The 21,080-nt window shown below is 35.7% G+C and overlaps 1 protein-coding gene across 2 annotated transcripts in view; it reads left to right on the forward strand.

Moving 5' to 3' along the window:
• Positions 1–21,080, forward strand: part of PGR (progesterone receptor) — a 116,909-nt gene that overhangs the window by 1,976 nt on the left and 93,853 nt on the right. Inside the window, exons 1-2 of one of the 2 annotated variants that reach the window (XM_025420909.3) lie at positions 429–911; positions 1,674–1,825. In XM_025420909.3, coding sequence (XP_025276694.1) covers positions 835–911; positions 1,674–1,825 — 229 coding nt within the window. In that variant the 5' untranslated portion in view covers positions 429–834. Of the gene's footprint in view, positions 1–428; positions 912–1,673; positions 1,826–21,080 lie in introns of those variants that run through there. The other variant, XM_025420899.3, reaches the window with a different exon arrangement.

Here is a 21,080-nt window from a genome sequence, read left to right on the forward strand (position 1 = left end):
GGGGAGCACCCGCGGGCACGGCGGCCGGGCGGGAGGGGAGGGGGGAAGGGAGGGGAGCACCTGCGGGCACGGCGGCCGGGCGGGAGGGGAGGGAGGGGAGCACCTGCGGGCACGGCGGTCGGGCGGGAGGGGAGCACCCGCGGGCACGGCGGCCGGGCGGGAGGGGAGGGAGGGGAGCACCTGCGGGCACGGCGGTCGGGCGGGAGGGGAGCACCTGCGGGCACGGCGGTCGGGCGGGAGGGGAGGGGGGGAGGGAGGGGAGCACCTGCAGGAACAGAGATCCCGCGCGGGGGGGGGGGGTGGCGTCTGCTGGAACAGCGGCCCGGCCTAGGGGGCTGGGAGCCTGCGGGAACCGGGGTCCGGCGGTGGGGGGGTCCCGCTGGTCGGAGTGGCCGGGGCGGGGCACGAGAGTGCTGTGGTGTCCCTTCTTTCCTCTCCCCTCCTAACTACTTTGGGGACACCAAAGGGGCGCATAATAGGCCTGTTTTGGAGCGTGCCTTCCCAAAAGTATTTCCTAGACTTTACAAATCTGCAAGATTGCCAGACAAAAGTAGCCCTGCTTTGAAGCGTGCAGCGTCGCTCTAGGTGCCCGGTAGTCCAGTGCAGTGGAAAATGCTCAGCGGCTTGGGGAGTTACGAGGTGGCGATTTCCGTAGAAGGATATTTGCTGGTTCCCAGGCTTTCTTGAAGAGGCCTTAGCGCAGAGCCCCCGGGGAGCGGTCCCGATGGGCCCCCGCTGGCCGCAGCCTAAAGCAGAACCTCGGGTTTGCACGTGTGACGCCTCAATCTTCTCACGAGTCTCAGGACTGAAGTGGCGTGTGCTGTGTCCACATTCATGGATCCAAACATCGATCACTGCACTGCGCTGTGTTCTAGTATTGTTTTGGATTGGATACGACTTTTTTCGCACAGGTTTTCAAGAACATTTTCATTTACGCACTGAAGTGAAATGTTGAAGGATGTTCACTTTAAATCTTATGTGCTGTGTAGGAGCAAAACTGTCAATATATTGAACAATTCTTTAAAATGGCAAACACATATGCGTCTAAGTAAACAGTCATTAGCGGTTGTTTTAAAAACTCGAAACAAAGGCATCGCTAAGTATGATTGAACCCTTAAAACAAAACCATGTTCGTTGTTACCCAGGGTACAGTTTCGTTTGTCAAAGAGTAAATTGATTATTCTATATAAGGAGTTTTGTACAAAGATTTTTTTTTAAAGATTTTATTTTATTTATTCATGAGACACAGAGAGAGAGAGAGGCAGAGGCACAGGCAGAGGGAGAAGCAGGCTCCATGCGGGGAGCCCGACGCGGGACTCGATCCCGGGTCTCCAGGATCGCGCCCTGGGCCAAAGGCCAAAGCGCCAAACCGCTGAGCCATCCAGGGATCCCCTGTACAAAGATTTTTTTTTTTTTTTTTGACAAAACCAACGGACCTTAGCTTTCCTGCACATAAACTTATATATTATCCTTTTATGTTGGTGCTGCTGATGCATAATAATTTGCAAATGTGGCGAATCCAGTAACAGTGCACCAAGTTTAATTTGCATGTCTTTTATACATTCAGTTCTATTTTAAATCCCCTTTCATTGTGTCAATTCTGTTAAGAAAACTTTAGTATTAGCTAGTGGTACACCTAAAAATAAATGGAGTACTTTGTTCTGCATTTCAAGGCCTGATTCAGATGCCAGCCAGAGCCCACAGTACAGCTTCGAGTCATTACCTCAGAAGATTTGTTTAATCTGTGGGGATGAAGCATCAGGCTGTCATTATGGTGTCCTAACTTGTGGGAGCTGTAAGGTCTTCTTTAAAAGGGCAATGGAAGGTAAGCTCCTTTCCCCTGATCCTTTATTTTTTTGCTTAATTGTAAACTGAGACCATCTATTATTTTCCCTTGCTTCTAAGAAATGATATTTCCATATAACTTAAAATAATATGTTTTAGCAATATGTTTTTATTTATGATACTCAAAATTAAATGTGGTGGATATTACAATTGCATATTCTTTGATTAGCACTTTCAATATTAGACTAAAGTTATACTAATCTTTGGGACAATGCTGCTATTGTTCACTACCTATTTAACTTTAAAGAAACAGCTTGGAAAAAAAAGAAAGAAACAGCTTGGCTCTAAGTGTATTTTTATATTCCTATCATATATGTAATATATATTACACATATTGTATTACATATATGTACATTACATATGTGTATTATATATTACATATATATTACATAAATATCTAAAATCTTGATCAAGAGAAAATGGTAAAAGTGATTGAAATTATGTATATGTACTTCTATGTGTGCATATGTATGTGACGCAGTTACAAATTTTCTACACAATTTTGTCTTTTCTCTACATACATATTTATGTAATACTTATATAATGGTAATTCTAAACAAGTTTTTAAAATTCTCTTTGGTATATTTTTATAAGTGGGTAAGAGTAAACAGTTTAAAGCAAATGAAAAATTTGGGTGTCACAGTAACACTTTCTGAAGTATTTTGCTACAAGACTTTCATATTTTTAAAATCATCTAAATTACATATTTATCTAATGATTTTGGATTGACTTACATAATGTATTTTGCCCTTGAACTTTAGTAGAAGATATTTTTGAATTTTTGCATCAACACTAAATTCTAAGCAGCCAACTACTTTTATATTTGAAGATAAAAATGCATTTAAAATGATTTCATATTGAAATTCTAACAATAAGTGCATCTTGTAGTGAACTAAATGAGTTTAGGGTTCCCTCTGAAGTGTGGAGATCACACCTAGACAAGGAACTAAAGATCTGTACACCTGCTTTTTTCCTTCTTGTTTGTGAGGTTTTTGATTTCAAGAGCCCTCTATTTGATAAGTAGGAAAGGAAGGAATGAGGAATTTTTACCTTAAGGGAACTTTCAAAGGAGTTTGATACACATATTTAATATGCACCAAAAGAATATAATCTAAAAGACATTTTAAAAAAAAGATTTTATTTATTCATGAGAGACACAGAGACAGAAGCAGGCTCCCCAGTGCGGGACTGGATCCCCAGACCCTAGGATCACACTCTGAGCCGAAGGCACATGCTCAACTGCTGAGTTGCCCAGGCATCCCTCTAAAAGACATTTATTTATTTATTTTTTAAATTTGTTTTTATTGAAGTTCGATTTGTCAAGATACAGTATAACACCCAGTGCTCATCCCATTAAATTTACTATTCTTGTAGATGCCTAACAGGTGATTATACATTTTTGATAAAAATGAAACCATTTATTAGTAGTATTTGTAATAATCCTATTTAAATTAATTCTTCTTAAAGAATATTTGCTTTGTATATTTCTAGAATATGATTTTTTTGAATGTTGAATATATTTAACTGATATTAAACATATGTATTCAGCCTCAGAAGGTTTTAATTACATTTTAAATTAATTGAAGCCCTGTATGAAAAGAGGCTACATGAGAAAATGGGACACAACTTAGGGTGATCCTAACTTTCCTATCGGTGTTATTTAATCATAGTTACAAGCAGAAGTTCTTTGTGTAGAAGGGTTGATTCTCCAGCTCATAATTTGAGTTACTGTTTCCATCTGACTTTAGTTCTGGCTTTTTGAGCATTCCTTTTGCCATAAATAGAATTTCCTTCATTCTCATAGTCTTCTTAGAGTAGTCTAATTTTATAAGTGAATGACCTCCGTAGAATCCCCTGCCTGAAGGCCAATTTTTCTCTTTAAAAAGCCCCAACTCTTTATAGATAAACAAGTCCCAAAGACATAACTTTGAGCTTCCAAAGAGCACACCACTAGCTAGTAACCAATTGTTAGTCACCGTAAGTTAGATACTATTTCATTGCAGTGCTTATAAATCAGAAATGGTGTGCACAAGTAGGTATATGATAAATGCTACTTAATTTGCAGAAGTTACTTCAAAGTGTGCATATAGAACCAAGAGCACCCTATCTAAAATATAAATGCTTTTTATAGTATTAAAATAGCATCCAGGACCACATAAAATATCTTCCTAAATTTACTCTTCGCATTTGTTGGACTACTCCTATTGGCATGATCCTGTGTTAGTCCTGAGTAGTAGAAATGAAGCACCTTTATTTGACAAAATTTACAAAGAGGAACTTTAGATCTTTATAAGTCATTCATGAAACTAGAGCAAGATTACAAAACTATACAAGTAAGTTCATTATTTTATACCTCTTAAATTTAGATTTGAGCCAAAGGTATTCCCTTCATCTCTCTCTGCCTTAGATATAAAATGAGGATAACATTCGGTACTCCTGGGATATCTGGGTGGCTCAGTGGTTGAGCGTCTGCCTTTGGCTCAGGTCATGATCCAGGGATCCTGGGATCCAGCCCCACATCAGGCTCTCTGCAGGGTGCCTGCTTCTCCCTCCACCTGTGTCTCTGTGTCTCTCATGAATAAATAAATAAAATCTTTTTAAAAAAGTTAGGTACTCCTCAGAGTAGTTATAAATATTAAATGAATTAATACATGCAAAGCTTTGAAATAAATGCCTAGCATACTGTCAACTTCAATTGGTGTTGCTTCTGTTGAAAGAGCTTACAGTAGAGTTGAAGTAACGTATTTGCATGTTAGACCTTTTTGCATGTAAAAAAGAGATTCTCACTAAATATCCAGATAAACAAATCTGTAAAGTAGTTGTGTGGTTTGTGAGTTGGTGTAGGTGGAAGTTGGTTTTAGGATGGAATGTGCATATTCAATGTTGATAGGAGAAGACTTTATGAAAAATATGAACTTCATTGGTTACTAAAGGACAAGTAAGATTACTGATCTCTGGGCATTGAGGTGCGCTTTTAAGTGTATATGTCCAAAGAAAAGTGAAAAGATCAAGATTAAACTAAGACTTGAAGAGTTATATTAGGAAATCATTAAACTGAAAGGTTGGGAAGTTTAATTGCCTGTGTTTGAATGAATTGGGATAAAATCAGTGATTTAAGACAAGATAATAGTAGTTTCCGGGAATTTTTATGAGTTAGAAAGGTGTAGAAGGACTTTAACAGTTGGAGAGACATAGGTGTGAAATCTAAAGTAAGGGTAGTTTGGGACGCCTGGATGGCTCAGCAGTTGAGCGGCTGCCTTTGGCTCAGGGTGTGATCCCGGGGTCCTGAATCAAGTCCCACATCGGACTCCCTGTGAGGAGCCTGCTCCTTCCTCTGCTTGTGTCTCTGCCTCTCTTTGTGAGTAGGAGTAGTTCAAGGTAAAACTGGGGGTGGATACCAGTATGTCCAGAAGTCAAAAGTCAGTGGTTAAAATATAGATGTTGTTACCAAGGATAATAATGTTTTAACATTTTATAGAGCTTTCTATGTACCAGTGACTAAGTGTTTTATGTTTGTTTTAATTCTTTTAATCCTTATAATAGTTATATTTTCATTTTACCAATAAGGGTACTAAGGCCCAGAGATGTTAAATTGCCTTAATCACAGTTAGGAAGTGGTAGAATCAGGATTCAAACCCAAGTGGTGGGACTCCAGAATCTGTGCTACATCTGCTCTTAATTATACTACATTTCTCTTAATAGGAAATTATGTTTAAATTTCAAAGAAAAACAATAGAGGGTTTTAAAAAAAGAAAAAGTGAGCCAAATGATAAAACATCTAGGAAGGTAAAAGTGACTCCTAAAAAAGATTGCAAGATGAAGGGCGATCCAGTGTGTGATATAAATGGATGGATGATACTAACTTCACATTTAGGGATAGCTGTGAGAAGACGTAGTCAGGGGCCAAGAACCAGTTTCCTTACCTCGAGAGCCTCCAAGTTGGGAGAGGCAGTAAAATCTGTAAAGAAGTCACCTAAGAAGACTGGGTTTGTCTTGGTATGAGACAGGAGAGAAAAGAGGCAGGAAAAGAAAGAAAGAGAGAAGGAGAGAAAGAGAAGCAAACAAACCACTCAGGAAGTGAATGTATGGGGGTGGGAAGGGATGACTTCTCTTAACCTAAGAGAATGAATTAGCCAAAAAGCAATTGATTGAACAGCCCATTGCATTCCTTTACTAAGACTTGGAATGAAGCAGGAAGTGGTTAGGAATTGCCTTAATACCTTCCAAGGAGATGAAGTCATAATGACCCAACCAGTTTTATAAATGTGGGCCATGACTTTGTAAGTAAGAAAAGATCATTTCTTTTTTTTTTTTTTAATGATTTTATTTATTTATTCATGAGAGACACAGAGAGAGAGAGAGAGGCAGTGACACAGGCAGAGGGGCAGGCTCCATGCAGGGAGCCCGACAGAGGACTTGATTCTGGCTCTCCAGGATCACGCTCTGGGCTGAAGGCAGCGCTAAACCGCTGAGCCACCCGGGCTGCCCAAGAAAAATTCATTTCTCATTGGCTTACCTGTGTATGTACTATGACTAGCTTAGTGCTAGGAATATGCTAGATATTTAGTAAATTTGTTCTGAATGAACCAATCATCATAAGTGATGGTGTCAAGCTCTTCTTCGGATGCTTTTTACTGTGACAGCATCTGTAGTGAATAAATTTGATGGAATATGGGTGGGCAAATATTGTAATACAGTGAAACATTGTTTAGAAGACACTAGTCTAAGTAAGTATTAATAGATTATATTACATTATTATCCTCATTTTTATTCTAAGTATATTGAGGTATAATTGATAAATAAATAAAAGTGTGAGACATTTAAAGTGTACAAAATGATGATTTGACAGATATGGTGAAAAGATTCCCCTATCAAGTTAATTAACACATTCATCACCTGATATATTAATCTTTTTTTTTTTTGGCAAGAACATTTAAATTCTACTCTTTTAGCAAATTTCAGTCATATAATACAATGTTCTCAACTAGTCACCATGTTATATATTACATCCTCAGACCTTATTCATCTTAAAAGTTTGTACCCTTTTACTCACCTCCCAGTCCCAGCCCCTGGTGACCATTTTTCTATTCTTTCTATAAATTTGATTCCTTTATTCCATGTGTAAATGATACCATGTGGTATTTGTCTTTCCCTGTCTGGTTCATTTCATGCATAATGTCCTCTAGATTAATCTAATTTGTTTTGTTCATGTATTAATAACCAAGTATTTATCAAGCACCTGCCATATGCTAGGCATTATGCTAGGTACTAGTTGAAAAAACAGTAAAACATGACAGACCTGGCTGGCTGCAGCCCTAGTGGAGTTTATAGTATAGTGAAGCAAGAAACATTCTATCAATTAGCATTTATATAATGAATTATAGGTGTGCTAAGTGAATAGTTTAAGGAATGCCTAAAAAACTAGAGAATTGACCCCTGTCAGAAGCTGGGGATGATGGAAAGTACCTTTTAGATTTAGAGAGACACCATCATAAGTAGACCACAGAGAAAACCGGGCAGAAATGAAATATTTTTGTGAGTAATATATTTCAAAATTTGATTAGAGTTGGTGTCAGAGTCTAAAAATGAAACTGATTTGGTAGCGTATTTTTCCTGCTATGGCTCCCAAGAGAGAAATAATGAATATTCAAAATCATTTAAAGATTTTATTATTTTTAAGAGCAAAATCAAGAGAGAGGTACAGAGATTTCCCATATACTTCTTGTCCTAGAAGCCTCCCCTATTATTAACATCCTTCATGAGAATGGTACATTTTTTGTTACAATTGGTGAACATACTTCACTTGTGAATATTTCATAATCATCCAAAATCCATAGTTTACATTATGGGTTTGTTCTTGGCATTGTACATTCTACGGGTTTGAAGAAATGTACAATAAAATGTATCCGTAGTTATGGTATGTACAGAGTAGTTTCACTACACTAAAAATCCTCTGTGTTCCATTTATTCATGCGTCTCCTCCCCTGAATCCCTGGCAACCACTGATCTTTCTACTGTCTCCATAGTTTTGCCTTTTGCAGAATACCATACAGTTTCACTTAGTAATGTGCATTTAAGTTTCCTCTATGTCTTTTTATGGCTTGATATCCCATTTCCTTTTAGTGATGAATAATATTCCACTGTCTGGATATAACACAGTCTATCTCTTCACCTGCTAAAGTGTATTTTGGTTGCTTTCAAGTTTTAACAATTATGAAGAAAGCTGCTATAATGATCCATAGCAGGTTTTTGTGTGGGCATACATTTTTTTTTTATTTCTTTGGGTAAATACCAAGTAGTATGGTTGCTGCATTGTATGAGTGTTTAGCTTTGTAAGAGATCTCTAAACTGTCTTCCAAAGTGGCTATGTTATTTTGCATTTCCACCATCAATGAATGAAAAAATGGTTACATTTTTCATTTGGTTACATTTTACAAATTTTCCTTGTTGCTCTGCATCTTTGCTTGCATTTGGTATTGTCTGTGTTCTGGATTTTGGCCATTCTTTTTTTTTTTAAGATTTTTATTTATTTATTCATGAGACACACACACACACACACAGACACACAGGCAGAGGGAGAAGCAGGCTCCACACAGGGAGCCCGATGTGGGACTCGATCCTGGGACCACGCCCTGGGCCGAAGGCAGGCACTAAACTGCCAAGCCACCCAGGGTGTCCCCATGGTTTTGGCCATCCTAATGGGTGGATAGTAGTTTCTCATTGCTTTAATTTGCATTTCCCTGATGACATATGATGTGGTGCATGTTTTCATATACTTATTTGCCATCCATGTATCTTTGGTGAGATGCCTGTTAAGATATTTGACCCATTTTTTAATCTGATTGTTTTCCTTTTGTATTTTAACAGCTCTTATATTTTGGATAGCAGTGCTTTATTAAATCTGTCTTTTGCGAATATTTCCTCCCACTCTATGTCTTTTTATTCTCTGACAATTTTTTTTTTACATGGCAGAAAATTTTACTTTTAATGAAATCCGGTTTTCAGTTCTTTTTATCATGAATCATCACTTTGATGTTGTATCTAAAAATCATTAACGATATTCAAGGTCATCTAGATTTGCTCCTACGTTAATATTTAGGACTTTTATAATTTTGCGTCTTGTATTTGAGTCTGTTATCCATTTTGATTTGATGTTTATGAAGAGTGCAAGATCTATGTCTAGATTGACATTTGCAGGTGGATGTCCAGTTGTTTCAGCACTACTTGTTGAAGAGATAGTTTTTGCTCCACTGTATTCTCTTTACTACTTTGTCAAAGATTAGTTGACTATATTTATGTGGGTCTATTTCTAGGGCTTTCTATTCTGATAGATTGATCTATTTGTTCTTTTACCAGTGCCACACTATTTTGATTATTATAGGCTTATAGGTCTTGAAGTCAAGTACTGTCAGTCCTCCAACTTCAATATTGTGTTAAATATTCTGAGTCTTTTGCCTCTACATATACACTTTACATTAGTTTTTCAATAACCACGAAATAATTTTCTGGTGTTTTAATTGCAATTGCATTGGGAAGAACTCATGTCTTGACAAAATTGAATCTACTCATCCACGAACATGGAATAAATATTGTCCCATTTATTTAGTTATTTTATTTCATTAATCAAAGTTTTGTGATTTTCCTCCTGTAGATCTAGTACATATTTGGTTACATTTTTACTTAAGTACTTCATTTTGGGGGGGGCTAATGTAAATGATAGTGTTTTAAATTTCAAATGCCAGTTGTTCATCGCTAGTATATAAGAAAATGACTGATGTTTTTATATTAGCCTTACATCGTGCAACCTTGCTAGTAACAGCTCCAGGAGTTGTTTTGTCTGTTCTTTTGAATTTTCTACATAGAAGATCATGTCATCTGCCAACAAAGACAGTTTTATTTCTTTCTTCCCAATGAGTATACCTTTTATTTCCTCTTTTTGTCCTATTGCATTAGTAGGACTTCCACTACAGTGTTGAAAATCAGTGGTGAGTTGTCTTATTCCTGATCAAATAGGAAAGCTTCCAGTTTCTCACCATTAAATGGTGAGAACGCCAGTTGTAGGGTTTTTGTAGATATTTTTAAAAGTCGAGGAGGATCACTTCTATTTCTAGTTCATGAATGAGTGCTGTATTTTTCAAGTGCTTTTTCCTGCATCTATTGACAAAATAATGTGATATTGCTTTTTTTTAGCTTATTAATGTGATGGAATACATTAATTTTCAATGTTGAACCATTCTTGCATACCTAGGATAAATCCCATTTGTTCGTGTTGTAGACTTCTTTTTAAAGTTTTTTGGATTTGATTTTCTAAGATTTTGTTGAGGATTTTTGCATCTATGTTCATGAGAGATATCGGCTGTAGTTTTCTGGTGCTGTCTTTGGTTTTATATGAGGGTAGTGCTGGCCTCATTGAATGAGTTAGAAAGCATTCCCTCTGTTTCTATCTCAAAGAGATTGTGGTGAATTGATATAATTTCTTCCTTAAATTTTGGCAGAATTCACCAGTTAACTCATCTGGGCATGGTGCTTTCTATGTTGGAAAATTATTAATTCCTGATTCAATTTCATTAATAGATATAGGCCTGTTCAGATTGTCTATTTCTTCTTGTGTGAGTTTGGCAGATTGTGATCTCAAGGCATTGGTCCATTTCATTTAGGCTATCAGATTTGTGGGTATAAAGTTGTTCATATTATTCCTTTATTATCTTTTTAATGTCTGTAGGATCTATAGTTATATCCCTCTTTCATTTCTGAGATTAATAATTTGTGTTCTCTTTCTTAATTAGCCTACCTGGAGGCTTATGTTGATTTTATTGATCTTTTCAAAGAACCAGCTTTTGGTTTTGTTTTTTTCTGTTACTGACTTCCTGCTTTCAATGTCAATGATTTCTGACCTAATTTTTATTATTTCTTTTCTGCTGTAAGTGACTTAATGTGCTCTTCATTTTCTAGTTTGCTTAAGTGAAGGCTTCAATGATGGTAAAGTTTAGATCTTCTTTTCTAAAATACACGCTTAATGCTATATTTATAAATGCTATGTTTCCCTGTAAGCACTGCTTACATATAAGTATATATCACATATTTTGCTAATTTGTGTTTTCATTTTTATTAAATTCAATTTTTAAAAAATTTCTCAAGATTTTTTTCTTTGAATCATGTGTTACTTAAAAGTGTGTTGTAAGGGCAGCCTGGGTGGCTCAGCGGTTTAGCACCGCCTTCGGCCTAGAGCATAATCCTGGAGTCCCAGGATCAAGTCCCACAGAGGGCTCCCTGCACGGAGCCTGCTTCTCCCTCTGCCTGTGTCTCTGCCTCTCTCTCTCTCTCTCTCTCTCTCTCTGTATCTCATGAGTAAATAAATAAAATCTTTAAAAAAAAGTGTGTTGTAAAATCTCCATGTTTTATAATTTTCTAATTGTCTTTCTGTTGAAAGTTCAATTTCATTGCAGTCTAAAAGTAGATCATTGTATAATTTCTATTCTTCAAATTTGTTAAGGATTGTTTTTATGACCCGGAATATGGTTCATCTTGGTGAATGTTCCATGTGGGCTTAAGAACGTGTAATCTGCTGCTTTTGAGTGAAGTAGTCTACATGTGTCAATTATATCCAGTTGAATGATATTGTTGATTTCATCTAGCTTTCTTTTCTTTTCTTTTCTCTTTTCTTTTCTTTTCTTTTCTTTCTTTTCTTTTCTTTTCTTTTCTTTCTTTTCTCTTTTCTTTCTTTTTTCTTTTTTCTTTCTTTCTCTTTCTTTCTTTCTTTCTTTCTTTCTTTCTTTCTTTCTTTCTTTTCTTTCTTTCTTTCTTTCTTTCTTTCTTTCTTTCTTTTCTTTCTTTTCTTTCTTTTCTTTCTTTCTTTTCTTCTTTTTCTTTCTTTCTTTCCTTTTGCCCGGTGGATCGCTCCATTTCTGATAGAGAGATGTTGAAAGGTCTAAATACAATAGTGGATTCATCTATTTCTCCTTGAAATTCTATCAGCTTTTGCCTCATAATATTTTAATGCTCTGTTGTTAGATACATATACATTAATGATTGTTATATATTCTTGGAGAATCAACTCCTTTATAATTATGTAATGTTCCTCTTTATCCCTAATAACTTTCCTTGTTTTGAAGCCTGCCCAATTATACGTTCAAATTTTCATTGACCAATTCATGGATTATTTTGACTTTAGAGCTCTATAATGTTTTCTCTGTCTTTTGTAGTCCAGATAATTATCCAACAATCTCTCTCACCTTAATTTCTTCGATTAAAATTTGGGCTTTTGGGAAGATAATTTGCCAATAATCTTATTTAATTTTCTCTCCAGTAGAATCTACACTGTGGCAGTTTTTCTGTTATCCTAAAAATAAACATGAAGTAATTCACTGGACTTCTAAATTATGTAAATAATAATAAATATTCTTAATAGTAAATCCTTGAATAATTTATCTTTATGCTACATGTTTCTCAGTATAATAGTGTGAGTACTAAGATGGTTTTAAGCACAATTTTGCACTATGATCCAGTAAAGTCTCCACTTTACTGAAAAAGAAATAGTAGAAAATTGTACTGGGGATCATCTGCTTAATATTTCGCTATTTAGGGTTGCCAAATTATTAATGCTCCTTCAGAACCTGCATCTTAGCACCACTGCAAGAATCTGAGGAGGAAGGCATTGTTATCAAGATATACATGCTAATTCTAACAGCTAGTGCTTCTGCTTCAGCCTTTATTATACTTTAATTACTCAAGTAACACAATAATGCATTCTCCTCCAAAAGGTAAAACATTACCAGTAAGTTTCAAGTCCTCTTTGATCAATACCTTTAATTTGTTCCCTTCTCTACCATTCTTCTCTGCCTTAGTTTTTTTTAACGTGTGTGTATGTGTATATAATGTTTTTATGAAATACTAATACATAAAAGGTATTCTATATCTAATAATCCTTCATCATTTTTTCATGTAACAATTTGAAGCTCTGTATGTTTATTTATAGTCCTAGCTTGTTCTTTGAACTATTGCATAATACTTCATAATATGAAAATCCTTTTATTTTTAAAAATTCAATTAGCCAACATATAGTACATTACCAGTTTCGGGTGTAGATTTCACACCCGAAACTGGTGTTGTATATAACACCCAGTGCTCATTACATCACATGACCTCCTTAATGCCCTTTACCCAGTTACCCCATCCCCTACCCACCTCCCCTCCAGCAACTGTGTTTGTTTCCTAGAGTTAAGAGTCTCCCATGGTTTGTCTCCCTAACTTCTTCCCTTTTAGTTTTCCCTCCTTTCCCCATGATCCTCTGCACTGTTTCTCTTATTCCACATATGAATGAGACAAAATGATAATTGTCTTTCTCTGATGGATTTATTTGCTCAGCACAATACCCTCCAGTTCCATACACATCAGTGTAAATGGTAAGATTTCATCCTCTTTTTGATGGCTGAGAAATATTCCATTGAGCATGATACAGACCACATCTTCTTTATCCATTCACCTCTTGATGGACACCGAGGCTCCCTCCACGGTTTGGCTCTTGGGGACATTGCTGCTGTGAACATTGGGGTGCAGGTGCTCCTTCAGATCACTATATTTGTGTCTTTGGGGTAAATCCTAGTAGGGATTTACCCTAGTATGGGTAAATCCATACTGTTTTTCAGAGTGGCTGGCACCAGCTTGCAATATGAAAACGCCCTGAGCCGAAGGCAGACCCCAACCACTGAGCCACCCAGGTGTCCTGACACAGGCAGTATTCTAAGTGCTTTACTATATTAAGTCATTTAATCCTCCTAAGAGTCCTATGAGATAGACATACTGTTATTATCTGTATTTCACAGATGAGTAGGTCGCTACAAATTATAGAGGTCAAGATTCAAATCCAGGGCATCTGACTGAAACTTCTGTGTTTTGCATGTCTCTATGCTATTTCTCTAGAATGTTTTGTGTTTGAATAGATGTAAATTACTTTATAATTCTTCAGACAAAAACATGATTTCATCCAGGAGATTGGTTTTCAAATTGCGCTCCTCAATTCAGTTCCATTCCTTTTTCAAACCAGCTCTGCTTTTGTCTATTTATATGGCTTATTCTTTTATATATATATAAACATGAAGTAATTCACTGGAATTAATATATATATATATATATGGTTTATTCTTCCACTTAAAATTATATATATATATATATATATATGGTTTATTCTTCCACTTAAAATTTTATTTGAACAAAGGATTCTCTGCCAACATTTTCTTTTTAAATATCATTTCTCCAAGCAAGAGACCGTTAGGCCTCAAACAAATGTTTGTTCAGTACTTGAGTGAATCCTAAACAGTTCCTTGACTATTTGCTGATACCTTTTTGACATCTGTACAAAGGCAGGATGAACATTTGATCAAGATTTCAACTTCAACTGTTTAATATTTGAACAGAATATGAACTTATCATCTGAAAATCACATCTGAATTTTAGAGCTCTGTCTTTGTCAGCAAAACAAAGTAACTCCAGGGAATCTTTTATCAATCACTTCTTTAAAGGACTGATTAAAATAATTGATACTTAAGACAATCACTCTAATCTTTTACTTCCCTGGATTTTTAAACTTTATCTTCATTTAGAATGTTAGAAAAACACTCTTTCGATCTTCCATATCTGCCTAATTTGCAGAAGGGTAAATAAAAACAATATCCTTCTTGTTCCTGGATGACCTTCATATTATAAACACATAGTGCATATGTCACATAATTTGTCAGCCTATTGTATTTTCCTTTTTACTCTAACTATTACAAGATAAAGAAGTAAATCTTCATGCTCAATTTTTAAAATGTAATTAGTTGTTTGGTTCTCAACTGCTGCTATAGGCTTTGGTGTGATGTATTTTATATAAAATTTTAAGGAACCATAATTTTTTGTAGCATTGTACTCAACAGTAATCATTTCTTCAGAAAAAAAATATTTTCAGTGTTATTTTCTCTTCTGTGGCAAAGTGATTTATGAGATTGGATAAGCAATTGGTGAGTGTGGACCATGAATAATTTCCTTTGAAAATATCATGAAAGCAATCACCCCAAAAGAACACAAAAATATTATATATATATGAGATATTCTTGGATCCTGGACCATGTTCCATGCTCTAGCTAAATTGTATGTTTGTTTATTGCATACTTTTCAGTTATAACAGCCATTATTATAATACTTGCTTTAAAATCATGCATTCTCAGCAGTCCATGTAACATGTTACCTTTCACACAAAAACATTCATTGTTTTGGTCTCTGTAGTTGATATGATTTTTTACCCTCAGATCCAAACCACATTTAGTTTTTATCACCTGTGTTATACTTACAGTTTTTTCTTACCTCCCTGATGGAATCTAAAACTCTTTGAATTTAGGCATTATAGCTTATTTATCTTTCGTAACCTTCTGCAGAACCCAACATGGTAGTAAAAGTACAGATAGTAAAAGTACATTGTTTTATAAACATTTATTATAATTTTCAGGGCTTCTCCATTGCAAAACTATAGCAGGCACCACTTTCAATACAGTCTGTAAGTTTATTTCTTAATACATGTACAAAATCTCTAAGCTAAAATCTTTTAGGCCAGATGTGTTTCACAATTCATATGATCTAGAATAAAACTTCATAATGAAACACATTAATATCATACAGCAAAATGTATGAACACAGCCTATAAAATGTGAGTTTGGGCCAGGTTCTGCTGCCAAATGGAAGTCAGGTCATGTGAAGTATAAATAACTAAAGCAAACACTTTTGTTAACAAGTCTTTTTGTATTTTGAAATCATAAATGAGGAATTATGACCATTTGTCAGTTCTTGGCTTTATGTAGTCAGGCTGGATTCCTTAATTCATGATGCAGGGTAACCTTAAGCTTTGTCCTGAATTATTCCTCTGAAAATGTCATTCTTTGTTGGTCCGTTTTAACTTCCTAGGATACTTGAAGGTCAAAAATGGTGTACTAAGGCCATTAGACCACACTAAGGATCAGAGGCTAGCTCAGACAATGCAGCGCTAGTGTGGGGGGAAATCAGACACTAGGTTGATGTGTAATAGTGGCCTCTTTAGAATATTCCTATGCATTCCTATGCTTGAAAACAAAGCATATCATCATATTATATCCTGTCAGTAAGCAGTTTGGTGTTTATTTTTTCAGATAATTTTCTATACATAGTAATATCAAATGGATGAAATCATTTAAACCCAAATGATATTATAGCTTTCTTTTTTACACAAGAGCCTATATTATAGATACCTTTTCACATCTGTAATATAAACAGCTAGCTCAGTCTTTTCAGATGTCACAGAGTATTTCATTGTAAGTATGTATCATAATTTATAAATCTCCTATTAACAGATGTTTGAGCTATTTCCATTTTCACAAATACTGTAGTAATAAATATCCACCTAGAGGTTACTACACATTTCTAGAGTTCTATTTTGGTATTTGGTGTTTGTTTTTTTGAGAGCTAGTTTCTAGAAATGTAATTGTTGAGGCAAGTAATGAATACTTTACATAACACCAAATTGCCCTTAACTCTCAAATGGTCATTATTCATTGTTTTATCAACCTGATTGCTAGAATGATCATTATTATTTTAATCAGTAATAGTTATTGTGCATTGAACATTTTTCATATTTCTGTAGACTGTATTTTATGAATTGTTTCATGTTTCTTGTCCTTTTTTTGGTCTTTTTTTCTTAGTGGTTTGTAAGAATATCTTGCATATTAGTAATAACATTCTTTTGACTTACACATGTATTACAAATAGTTTCCCAATTTGTCCTTTTTTTTGTCTTAAGAAAAAGTTTAGAAATGTATTTATGTAATAAAATCAACCAAATTTGGTTTGAATTCTAGATTTCATGTCAGTATTAGAAAACTTACCACTCAAGATTATAAAATATATACCTCCATCTTCCCATGCTTTTATTTTTTTCCTTAAAATACTTAAATTTTTGACTTCCCTGAAATATTTTTTTTTGTATAATAAGCCAGTAGTCCCAGGATCATTTGTTGAATACTCCAAGTGAAAATAAAAGCTTAACTCTTCTTATTTTTTTTAAAGATTTGAAGTAAGTCCTACTATTTCCAAGAAAGAATCTTTTCTTACTACTATGAGACTAAATAACCTCTTCCAGCTATTATTTTTGGTAAGTTGTGAGTTTTTGCTCACACACTTAAAAAGTTGGAATGAAAACAAAGATAATGAACATAAAACATTTAGCGTGGCTGCAGCAAATAAGTTGAAAACTTAACCGTTACTACGGCTGATTTTTAACGCAGGGCCCTTATAATACAGTAGAATCTTAATTATATTTTACAACATAGTGAAGCATAACTATGCAAGTCCTTTTTACAATACAATGTTTTTCTGCCTGCACAGTACTTAAAGAGTTCAAATTTAAACTACGTTTTTTAAATAAAAGGATATATATTGCAAATTGCTGATGTTTCCTCTGTTAAGTGTCACAGTGATATGCTACTTAGAAGATATTTAGCAGAAGGGACACTGCATCTGCCTTTTCAAGCTAAAGGCAAAATTTTTGTTAGAAAAATGAAGTAACTCATTTTTGCAAGACATCCCTTTGTGATGTAAAGATCATCTTGAAAAATAGACATCTGCAGGTGGTTCTGTTGTTATTTAATTTTTAGCCTTCCAATACTCTCCCACCCTCATTTTCAACTGATGACCGTGATTCCTAATTTTCTGATAAAACTTTCTGAAAATGCATCCACCACATGTACTCATGTAGCATCCAACCTATAATCAACTTTTCTTTTCTTCCTGTTACTAGAGATCTGCATTGCTGGTCAGGGCCAGCACTCTCCCCTCGTGCCCCAGGTCCATGTTCTGCTGTGGATGCAGGCCCCAGCAATTTTCCCCTTCCCCCTCCTTAAATCACAATTTCCCCCCCTTCTCTGGTGGAACATTTCTATCAGCATGTAAACATGCCATTATTTCTCCCATATTAAAATAGAGGCAAAATATTTCTGCTGGATTTACTTATCCTTCAACTGCCTACTATTTTTCTACTCCTTTTGCAGCCAGATTCCTCCAAAGAATTTTCTCCCATTCTTCCTTAAACCCATCCAATCAGTCTTTTGGACTGCTACTCATTCCACCAAAACTTCCCTTGTCAAGGTTACCACATGGCAAAAATCTGATGGGCAATTCTCAGTCCCATTTTACTTGATCTATCCGTAGCATTTGAAAGTTGATTGCTCCAGCTTCCTGGAAATCCTTTTCTCTTGGCCTTCAGGACACCACACTCTCTTGATTTTTCCCTACTGGCCTGTATTTGGTCTCCTCTCCTCCTTTAGCTTTTCCTATTAAAGGGCCCAGTGCTCAGTATTTGGACCCTTTACCTTTTTTATATATGCTTACTTCCTTAGAGATCAAATCTAGTCTCATGGCTTTAGATAAATCATCCTGATCTCTCTCAAAGTTTTTTTTATCTTCAGCCCAGACTACTCCCCTGAATTCCAAACTCATATATCCAACTGCTGACTTGATATCTTCATAGATGACTACTGAACATCTCAACTAACAAGTCGAAAGTTAGCTCCTATTCTACTGCATTTTAATGACGTAATCAGCTCTTTCTTATGCACAATAAAGTACTGCTTTACTCAGAGGGAGCCAGCCTTTAAGCTGAGAAGTAACATGGTCAACTTTGTTTTTGAGAAAGTTAACTCTAAAAGCAAAAAAGAAAATGGGCAGAAGGTGATGCTAGGGAGCCAGTATTAAGATTATTTAAAATACTGTTCCATCTAGATTATCGACCTTCAGTCATTTGCTGAGGAGAAACTACTTTTCATTCCCTAAAGTAGTAAAGTTAAACTGTAGAAGGCATATAGGAATTGCCCTGACCAAGAATGCTCTCCTCTCCAGGGAGAATTCTAAAAATTGTGAGAGGGGAGGGAGGGAGGATCAAGACTCTCTTTTTGTATTTTTATTATATGCCAGGTACTATAGTAGACACATGATGGTGCTCTATTCATTATCTCCTTTAGTTCTCAGGAATTGCTGGAGGAGTTATTACCATTTCTGCAAATGTAAAAATTTAGACATCAAGGGAAGATAACTTGCCTAAAGTCACACAGCCAGTTAATAGGGGAGCTGGTAATCAAACCCAGTTCTGCCAAACTCCAAAGACTAAATTGCTTTTACTAAACCACACCATTTGGCACTGTGTTTGAAGTAAAACATGCTAAAAATAGCAACTGGTTAAGACATTTATCATAAAAGCCTTAAAAATCTGACAATTGTACAGTCTTATATAACACATAAAGGATCCTAGGCTTAATGAGTAAGAAAATGCTTATTAATTAGCCACATAATTCTAGTTTTTCACAAGGCCAATTTCAGATGAAGCCAGAGTGACTCTGGAGAATTATAACAGGATCTTGTCACCTGACATGCTAAAACAGAAGTTTGAACAAAATAATGAAATTGAACATTGATAAATTCAGGAGTACAATACTTAAACAATAAACTCAGAGATGTGAGTGAAAGTACCATTTACACGTGTAAAAAGTCAGTGTTGCAGCAGAGTAGCATAATCTTGCATCAGAGTACCACAATGATTTAAGCAACCTTGTTGACAAATAGTTTTGTATTTTTTTCATATTTTTGTAGATATATACCCTGTTTCTCAATATTATGTGAAATTTTCTTAAGATAACATAATTGTGTGGGTTTTAAACTTTTGTATGCAGTTTCTTCTCTAAATGCCTACTGCTGGGCAGCCCGGGTGGCTCAGCAGTTTAGCGCTGCTTTCGGCCTGGGGCCTGATCCTGTAGTCCCTGGATGGAGTCCCACATCAGGCTCCCTGCATGGATCCTGCTTCTCTCTCTGCCTGTGTCTCTTCCTCTTTCTCTCTCTGTGTCTCTCATGAATAAATAAATAAAATCTTTAAAATAAATAAATAAATAAAAATAAATGCCTACTGATTAGCTAAATACATAATTGAGAATATCCCCTGTAACTAGTTAGATGCTGCATACAATTTGGTGTTTTGTTTTGTTTTGTTTTGTTTTCAGTTTGGTGTTTTGAAACTTAAAATATATGTAAGTAATTAGAAGAGAGGTCAGAATAGATCCAGAGGCATTGTTTTGTTTATAAGGAGAACAGCAAGACTAGCCTCAGGAAGGAGAAACTGATCCACAGTCAGAAAGAAATTAAAAGGAAATGAAGAGAAGAAGAGGGCCAAATTTTTAACAGACTTAAAAAAAGTTAAATATCACAATATCACCTGTAAGATTCTGTAAACTACTTAGTTCCTCCTTTAGAATATATCTAGAATATGACCTCTTATCACCATGATTTAGTCTTCTTTGGGTTTATTATGATAGCCTCTTAACTGTTCTATTTCCACCCTTGTGTTTTTGTGTTTTTATTATATGCCAGGTACTATAATAGACACATGATGGTGCACTATTCATTATCTCCTTTAGTTCTCAGGAATTGCTGGAGGAGTTATTCCCTTTTCTGCAAATGTAAGAACTTAGACATCGAGGTCTATAATTTAGACATTAATTTAGGCATCTAAGTCTATACTCAAACTAGAAGCCAAAATATGATGCTATTAAAATATAAGCCAGATTATGCCACTCAACTCAAAACTCTGCAATGGCACTATATTTCCTTCAGAGAAAAATCAAAGTTCTTACAGTGGTCTCCAAGGCCCAATTTGGTCTTGCCCTGTTATACTCTGACCTTCCTTTTCACTACCATTCCCTCTGGCTCAGTCAGCTCTAACCTTACCAGTATAACCAAACCCAAGTTCATATGCCAGATGTGTAAACAAAGCCAATCACTTATACATGGAGTATGCAGCAAAGAAAATGTTTATTCAAGAAGCAGCCAAACAAGAAAATAGAAGTCTGGCTCAAATATATCTCCTTGAAGGGGAAGAATCAGAGATATTTAATGACAAATGGGGAAGGATGTGCATAGAAGAGAGGAACAATGTGACTTCAAAGTCAGATAAAGGAGGAGAAGTGAGGAAGATGGCAGAGGAATAGGGAACCCTAGTTTCATTTGATCCTTGAAATTCAGCTAGATAGCTGTCAAATCATTCTGAACACCTGCAAACTCAACCAGATATTTAAGAGAGAAAAGCTGCAATTCTACAAATAGAAAAATGACCACTTTTTGCAAGCAAATTTCTTATTTTATCAACTCTTTTTTTAGTATTTTTAAATTTTCATTTTTTACATTTATATTTTTGG

This window comes from Canis lupus, chromosome 21 (assembly GCF_003254725.2).
Source record: "Canis lupus dingo isolate Sandy chromosome 21, ASM325472v2, whole genome shotgun sequence".
Taxonomy (NCBI): domain Eukaryota; kingdom Metazoa; phylum Chordata; class Mammalia; order Carnivora; family Canidae; genus Canis; species Canis lupus.